Raw genomic sequence first — 8,958 nt, 5'->3', positions numbered from 1 at the left:
TCATTGAGGGCTTTTGTCAAGAATGATGTTGTATTTTGTCAAATGTCTTTTCTGCAGATGGTAAGATGATCATGTAGTTTTTATCCATTCTCTAATTGATGTGATGCATTATGTTGATTGAATTGAAAATATTGAACCAACCTTGTATACTGGTGAATGATGTTTTTAATGTATTATTGGATTCTGTTTGCTAGTATTTATTGAGGATTTTCATATTGATATTTTCATATCAGCAATATTGACTTGTAGTTCTCTCCCTCTCTGGTGTCTTTATCTGGTTTTGGTGTCAGGGTGATACTTGACTCATAAAATAAATGTGGAAGTTTTCTTTCTTCTAGTTTTGGAACAGTTTGAGTAGAATAGGTGTTAACTCTTTTTTACATGTTTGGTAGAATTCAACTGTGAAACCATCTGGTCTTGGGTTTTTTTGTTTTTTGGTAGTTTTTTGATAACTGATTCTATTTCATTGCTGGTATCTGATCTGTTCAAGTTTTCCATTTCTCCCTGCTTCAGTTTTGGTAGATTATGTGTTCCTAAGAATTTATATTCATTTCTTCGAGGTTGTCCAATTGTTGGTATATAATTTTTCATAATATTATCTAACAGTACTTTGTATTTCTCTGGTATTGGTTCTTATTTCTCCTCTTTCATTGGTGATTTTGTTTATTTGTTTATTTGAGTTCTCTCTCTCTCTCTCTGTCTTTTTATGAGTCTGGCTAGAGTTTTACCAATTTTGTGATCTCAAGAACCATCTCCTGGTTTCACTAATCTGTTGTATTGTGCTTTTTTAGTCTCTATATCATTTATTTCTGCTCTAATCCTTATTGCTTCCTTCCTTCTGCTGGTTTGGGGTTTTGTTTGTTGTTCTTTTTCTAGCTTTCATATGTGTAAGGTTAGGTTATTTGAGATTTTTCTTGCTTTCTGAGTTAAGTCTGTACTGTACTTCCCTCTTAGAATTCTTAGAACCGCTTTTGCTGTGTCTCAAAGGTTTTGAACCATTGTGTTCTCATTTTCATTTGTTCCCATGTACTTTTTTATTTCTTCTCTGATTTCCTGGTTCATCCATTCATTGTTTAGTATCATGTTATTTAAACTCCATATGTTTGTGGTCTTTCCAGATTTTTTTCTCGTGGAGGACTTCTGATTTCATAGGTTGTTTTGTGTCCTACTTTGTGATCTATTCTGAAGAATGTTCCATGCACACCTGAAAAGAATGTGTATTCTACTGTTTCAGGATGGAACGTTCTGAATATATCTGTTAAATCCATACAGTCCAACATATGATTCAAAGCCACTGTTTCCTTGTTGATTTTCTGTGTGAATGATCTGTGCGTTGATGTAAGTCGGGTGTTAATTATTGTATTGCTATTATTGTTATTATTATTATTATTATTATCGATTAGTTCCTTTATATTTGTTAGTAACTGTTTTATGTATTTGGGTGCTCCAATGCTGGGTGCATATATATTTACAATTATTATACCTTCTTGTTGGATTGTCCCCTTTATTATTATGTAATGTCATTCTTTGTCTTTTTTTATGGCCTTTGTTTCAAATTCTGTTTTGTTCAATGTTAAGTATTGCTACTCCAGCTTTCTTTTGACGTCCATTTACATGACAGATGTTTCTCATCCCCTCACTTTCAACGTGCAGGTGTCTTTAGGTCTTTAGTAGGAGTCCCTTGTAGGCATCAAATAGATGGGTCTTCTTTTTTAATCCACTGTCACTCTATGTATTCTGATTGGAGCATTTCATTCATTTACATTCAAAAAAATTATTGATAGATATGTATTATTGCCATTTTGTTACTTGCTTTGTGTGGGTGTTTTTGTTTTTGTTTTATCAGTGTTTTTCTGATCCTTTCATTTCTTTCTCTTTCATGGGTTGCTGGTTTTCTTTAGTGGTATGCTTGGGCTCCTTACTCTTTATTCTGTGCATATCTATTACTGTTTTTTGATTTGTGGTTACTGTTGTGCTTTCTATTTCCAGGCGCACAGTAGTGATGTTACTTCCTCAGCTTCAAACTCACTCAGTTATGCAAAGACAGCTTCTGCTACACAAACGAACATGAAAAAGCCATCACTGCAGGTGTAGAGATGCTTTTATAATGAATTACTGCCTCCTTACTGGGAAGCAGGAGAGACCTGCTGTGTTTGTCACTTTTTAGTTATTAGGCAATGTCTGCAGGCACTCAAGATTTCTATTCCATACTTGCCCTTTTCTGGAGCAGAAAGCAAGTGCTATAACAGCTGTGTGTGTGTTTGTTTTCTCTGGGGCAGACAGAGGCCAAAGAAACCACAAAACAGTCTAAATCACAACTCTTCCTTCACTTACGTAAGGATTACAGAAGCAGGTGCACACGACTTGTTTCTTCTGGGTGTTTAATAAGGCTTCTGAGTTTTCACAGTAATAATTCATAAGAAGCCTATCATACTGTCACATGTATGGGCTGAGCGCTGTCTTAGCTACACTATAAAATCACTTTAAGACACACATATGATCAGTGTCTGGGCCCTATACATTTGATTCCTATCAGCAACAACATCTTTCCTCTCCTATTTGAGGATCCACAAAGTGAAGGGTCACAGCTACATGGTGTGGGTGAGGTCTATGTTGAAATAAAAGTTTCATCCTAAATGTTCTAAATTCCAAGGAGCCAAAGGGGCCAAACAGCAAATATTTAATGTGTTTTTTTTTTATTTCTTTTCAGTGTAACAGAATTCACTGTTTATGCACCACACCCACAGAATTCATGGTTTATGCACCACACACTCCAGGCAATACGTGCCCTCCATAATACCCACCACCTGGCTCCCCCAACCTCCAACCCCCCGCCCCTTCAAACCCTCAGATTGTTTTTCAGAGTCCATAGTCTCTCATAGCTCATCTCCCCTTCCAATTTCCCTCAACTCCCTTCTCTCCATCTCCCCATGTCCTCTGTGTTATTTCTTATGCTCCACAAATAAGTGAAACCATATGATAATTGACTCTCTCTGCTTGACTTATTTCACTCAGCATAATCTGTTCCAGTCCTGTCCATGTTGATACAAAAGTTGGGTATTCATCCTTTCTGATGGAGGCATAATACTCCATAGTGTATATGGACCACATCTTCCTTATCCATTCGTCCATTGAAGGGCATCTTGGTGCTTTCCACAGTTTGGCGACCGTGGCCATTGCTGCTATAAACATTGGGGTACAGATGGCCTTTCTTTTCACTACATCTGTATCTTTGGGGTAAATACCCAGGAGTGCAATTGCAGGGTCAGAGGGAAGCTCTATTATTAATTTCTTAAGGAATCTCCACACTGTTTTCCAAAGTGGCTGCACCAACTTGCATTCCCACCAACAGTGTAAGAGGGTTCCCCTTTCTCCACCTCCTCTATATTTACTATAGCACCAAGAACCATAAGAAACCTGGGAATAAACCTAACCAAAGAGGTAAAGGATCTGTACTCGAGGAACTACAGAACACTCATGAAATAAATTGAAGAAGACACAAAAAGATGGAAGACCATTCTATGCTCTTGGATTGGAAGAATAAACATTGTTAAAATGTCTATACTGCCTAGAGAAATCTATACTTTTAATGCCATTCTGATCAAAATTCCACCAGCATTTTTCAAAGAGCTGGAGCAAATAATCCTAAAATCTGTATGGAATCAGAAGAGACCCTGAATTGCTACGGAAATGCTGAAAAAGAAAAACAAAACTGGGGGCATCACGTTACCTGATTTCAAGCTTTACTACAAAGCTGTGATCACCAAGACAGCATGGTACTGGCATAAAAACAGACACATAGACCAGTGTAACAGAGTAGAGAGCCCAGATATGTACCCTCAACTCTATGGTCAAATAATCTTCGACAAAGCAGGAAAAAATATACAGTGGAAAATCTCTTCAATAAATGGTGCTGGGAAAATTGGACAGCTATATGTAGAAGAATGAAACTAGACCATTCTCTCACACCGTACACAAAGATAAACTCAAAATGGATAAAAGACCTCAACGTGAGACAGGAATCCATCAGAATCCTAGAGGAGAACATAGGCAGTAACCTCTTTGATACCAGCCACAGCAACTTCTTACAAGATATGCCTCCAAAGGCAAAGGAAACAAAAGTGAAAATGAACTTTTAGGACTTCATCAAGATCAAAAGCTTCTGCACAGCAAAGGAAATAGTCAACAAAACAAAGAGGCAACCCACGGAATGGGAGAAGATATTCGCAGACACTACAGACAAAAGGTTGATATCCAGGATCTATAAAGAACTTCTTAAACTCAACACACACAAAACAGATAATCATGTCAAAAAATGGGTGGAAGACACGAACAGACACTTCTTCAATGAAGACATACAAATGGCTATCAGACACATGAAAAAATGTTCATCATCACTAGCTGTCAGGGAGATTCAAAATAAAATAAAATAAAATATTTTATTCAAAAATAAACCACATTGAGATATCACCTTACACCCGTTAGAATGGCCAAAATTAGCAAGACAGGAAACAAATTTGATGTTTAAGGGTATTTTCCTCTCTACTCCATTCTACTCTAAATTACTCACATAGGGGAAGAACAGACTGTTTCAGAAAGATCCACATAGTGACACATTTAAAGACTATGACTGGCTTTTTCCCCTGATCTTCAAATGCTCCAAACTTATATTTCCTTTAAGGGTCATGTAGAATTCCTTGCCTATAGACTCATTACATTTTTAATTTTTATAGGTACTGCCTGCCCAATTGTGAAACACTATGTTTCTCACATGGGATTACATGTAGATAATATGGCTGATGGGCCAATGATATCTTTAACAAATAGTTGCTAATGTATATAATAGTGCATTATGTGTTTTGAAAGAGACTATTACTAGTATGTAGACATAAAGCAAAGTGCTTTAGAAGACCAAGGTGTGGCCATTCAGTTTACCCTCCTGATAAGTGGGAGTGTAAGGAATGTTGCTTTGCTGCTGTATCTCATGGAGTAGGAGGACATCATGCATTTGCTTTCCATGCTTAGAGGCAAAAAAAAAAAAAAAAAGAAAGAAAGAAAGAAAAATGTCATCAGAAGCACCATCCTAAGGCGATGTCCAATAAGGACCAGTGTATTAGTTTGTTAGAGGTTCCACAATAAAATGCTATAAACTGTGTAGCTTCAACAACAGAAATTTGTCATCTCACTGTTCTGGAGGCTAAAGTCTGAAATGAAGGTGTCAGCAGAATTGATTCTTTCTGAGGTCTGTGAAAGAGGGATCTGTTCCAGGCTTTTCCTTGGCCTGTAGTTGGCCATCTTCTCCCTGTGTCTCTTAGGAGCTTCCTGCTGTAGGCTTCTGTCTGTATGTCCCAATTTCCCCTTTTCATAGGGAAACCGTCATACTCAACACCAGTTATTTTGACTTGATTACCTCTCTAAAGAATCTCTCTCCAAATTAGGTCACAGTCTGAAATACTGGGAAATAGGACTCCAGCATATCTTTGGGAGGGGGCAACACAGAGATATAATTCAACCCATAACAGGATGGTTTGAGGTTGGGTTACCAACATATGAGAAATCCAAGATTCAAAGGCAAGGGGAGATTTGAGATTTAAGATAACCAATATGTGAGGGGGTTCAAGGAGTTCAGAACGATCAGTAATCTGGAATAATTCCTAAACTGAAATGTCAAAGATTGAAACAACTTTTTATGTGATACACATAGCAGCTGGAATGTCAGGTCAAGAGCATTCAAAGAGGCAGAGACAGACACTGGACAGGAGGAGGAAATACAATAGTAATGACATAAACAAGGCCAAGCTGTGGTGCTATTCATAATAGCATAATACGGTTGTTCAGTATTCTATGTTCTGTCCTTCCGAGTTCCTTATTTATTCTAATTTGTTTGTCTTGTTCTCTTGTTCTTTTCAAGTTCCTATAGTTTTATACTGAGTTCATTTAGGTTGGGTTAAATCCACAGGGGATTTTGCAACAATAAAGTCTATTTGGCGGAAGGCTTCTGTGTTCCATATTTACTACTTTTCTGAAAATGGTGAATACTATTAAAAGAAAGTTAGAGAAACAATTTTCTGAAATCATTTGCTACATGCTAGATGTGTACCTTTTATTTTATTTTTTAGAGATTTTATTTATTCATATATTTATTTATTTGTCAGAGAGAGATAGCACAAGCAAGGAGAGCAGCAGGCAGAGGAAGAAAAAGATGCCCTGATGAGCAAGAAGCCCAGTGTGGGACTTGGTCCCAGGACCCTAGGATCACGACCTGAGCTAAAGGCAGACATTTAATTGACTGAGCCACCCAGGTGTCCCTGTACCTTTTATTTTATTTTTATTTTTTTAAAGATTTTATTTATTTAGTTGACAGAGAGAGATCACAAGTAGGCACAGAGGCAGGCAGAGAGAGAGAGAGAAGCAGGCTCCCTGTACCTTTTATTTTAAAGAAGAGGAAAAAATTGGTTAATACCACAAAATATTATTCCACATACACTTTTAAGGCACAGGTTTTTTGATCTAGTTACAATGTCATACACACTGAGTGACAACCAATAACCAAAGTTAACATCATGCAAGGAGACCACATCCAGAGTTAGCCAACAAATGCTTTATTGTCTTTGCTGGGGTAAGAACCAATGAAATCTGACCTAATTAAAAACTATCAATAGTTATTTTCATCATCTAAGAATAGCATGCAGTAAGCCCCCTCAGTTTAGAATCTGGGTCTCCAGAATTCCCCCACGCTTCATTCAGATTCTGCTTTCCAGAATCCATGCGTGTGTATATCAGTGACTAGCTGGTCCCAGCATCAGCAAAGGATGGACTGATGGAATACTTTCCATTCTACCAAAGCATCAGGCTTTCCAATAAAAAGACAATAAAAAAGACAAGTAAATTGGAAATTATAGTTGTTTTCCAGAGACCTGCATGTCTCAGTCTGCACTGTAGTTACCTTGTAGTCACCCTATGCTTATTAAAAAAAAAAAAAATCATTTTAAGAATGCCAGCCTTATAAGGACTACTCACTTCTTCCATACTTTTTTCCATAAAAGCCACACATTCCTTAGCTGCATCATTACCTACCAGAAAAAGTCATCCCATGGCATTTGACTCACCAGAATGAAACTATTTTTAGCTTATTAAGAAAATACTGACTTTATAATCTCTGTTATGACATCACAGTGAATATAAGCACTGATGTTAACAGACAACGCTTGGGGCACTGGATGGCACAGTCTTCTTCTCCTTCCCCTGCTCCCTCTGCTCTCTCTCTCTGTCAAATAAACAAATAAAGTCCTTGAAAAAGTAAAAGACAATGCTCCTCTGACATGGTAGAACTGAAAAGAAGCACGAAATTACAGATAATATTGGGCTATTTATTAGTCACCTCTAGGAAACAATGTCATCTAGCTACAGATGGACAGGTAAGTACTCACTTTTATCTTAGGGACAAACAATTAACCTACTGAAACAATCATTTACACTTCCGGTTTCTGGTCCAACATGTAAGAAACTTGGAAATCATTGTAAGGGCCTGGTTGGCCAGAGGGAGCCATTTTGTTACAGTAAACTTAGATTGACCCTATGCAGTAAATTTAGATTGACCCTGCCCCTCCCAGAGGAACTTACTTGCAAAGCCTAGATACAAGGGCGGGTCAGGCCAGGTGAAGACATCCAATCAGTGGGACACGCATATATCTACTAGGGTAAATTGAAATTCAATTGGCTACCCATGTGTTACCTAGCAGTTTTTTGTTTTTTTTTTTTTCTGTGTGTGGCAGACTTAGCATGACTGTGCAGTTTTCTCTGTGTATTGCAATCTCATTGGCCACCTGTGTATAGCCTGGCTAAACTACCTCTATAAAAGTTAGTCTGTGAGGCTGGGAGGAGTCGCCTCTTTGCAAGAGACGGCCCTGACCGGTCAGTTTGATTCTTGATGCTTGGCATGAAATAAAGCTTTGCTTGACCTTTGCTTTGTATCAGTCTCGCTCCTTTGATTACGGACCCTAACAATCATGACTGCCATCCTCATAACAAGAAGAAAGCTGAACAAACAAAAAGTAAAAACTTTTTAGTTCCATCAGAAAACTGACATCACAGGGCAAACCACCGTCCATCAAGAGAAACAGGTATACCTCCAGCCAAGCTCCCAATGGCCCGCTCTGCTCAGCTCGCTCGGCCCGCCCGCCCGCGCCCACCATGGCCACCATTCAGCAGCTGGTAGGAAGATGGCGCTTAGTGGAGAGCAAAGGCTTTGACGAATACATGAAGGAAGTAGGAGTGGGAATGGCTCTGCGAAAAGTGGGTACAATGGCCAAACCAGATTGTATCATCTCTTCTGATGGCAAAAACCTCACCATAAAAACTGAGAGCACTTTGAAAACAACCCAGTTTTCATGTAACCTGGGAGAGAAGTTTGAAGAAACTACAGCTGATGGCAGAAAAACTCAGACGGTCTGCAACTTCACAGACGGCGCATTGGTTCAACATCAGGAATGGGATGGGAAGGAAAGCACAATCACAAGAAAATTGGAAAATGGGAAATTAGTGGTGGAATGCGTCATGAACAATGTCACCTGTACTCGGGTCTATGAAAAAGTAGAGTAAAAATTCCATCATCATTTTGGATAGGAATTAGCTGTGAGGATGAACAAGCTCAGTTCAATGAGCAAATCTCCATACTGCTTTTTTTTTTTCCATTACTATGTTCAGTTATCTTTATCACAAACATTTTACATGCAACTATTTTGAAGTGTTGATTTAATTAGGATCATCCCTTTGGTTAGTAAATAAATGTGTTTGTGCTAAAAAAAAAAAAAAAAAAAAAAAGAAAAAAAAGAAACAGGTATATACAGAGAACCACAGCTTACCAGAGCAGAAGACCAGGAACACAAAACCTCTGTGAGGACAAGTAGCAGAGTAAGAAAATTTAAGTTGTAACTGACATATTGCTGAAGACTTAGT

General features: G+C 38.1%; 1 protein-coding gene across 1 annotated transcript; it reads left to right on the top strand.

The window, feature by feature from the left end:
* The first annotated feature begins 8,134 nt into the window (after positions 1 to 8,134).
* Positions 8,135 to 8,739, top strand: LOC123393238 (fatty acid-binding protein 5-like). Its single transcript, XM_045084590.1, has one exon. The coding sequence runs from the start codon at positions 8,194 to 8,196 to the stop codon at positions 8,599 to 8,601; it is 408 nt and encodes a 135-aa protein (XP_044940525.1). The 5' UTR covers positions 8,135 to 8,193; the 3' UTR covers positions 8,602 to 8,739.
* Positions 8,740 to 8,958: the final 219 nt, after the last annotated feature.

Source organism: Mustela putorius, unplaced genomic scaffold (genome assembly GCF_011764305.1).
Source record: "Mustela putorius furo isolate JIRA1106 unplaced genomic scaffold, ASM1176430v1.1 tig00000785_pilon_pilon_pilon, whole genome shotgun sequence".
In the NCBI taxonomy this organism is placed as follows: domain Eukaryota; kingdom Metazoa; phylum Chordata; class Mammalia; order Carnivora; family Mustelidae; genus Mustela; species Mustela putorius.
Note: the sequence above shows the minus strand (reverse complement) of the source record. Positions and strands in the feature narration are given on the sequence as shown.

Coding starts and splice junctions, on each gene's coding strand:
- LOC123393238 (XM_045084590.1), top strand. CDS start 8,194: ATGGCCACCATTCAGCAGCTGGTAGGAAGATGGCGCTTAGTGGAGAGC.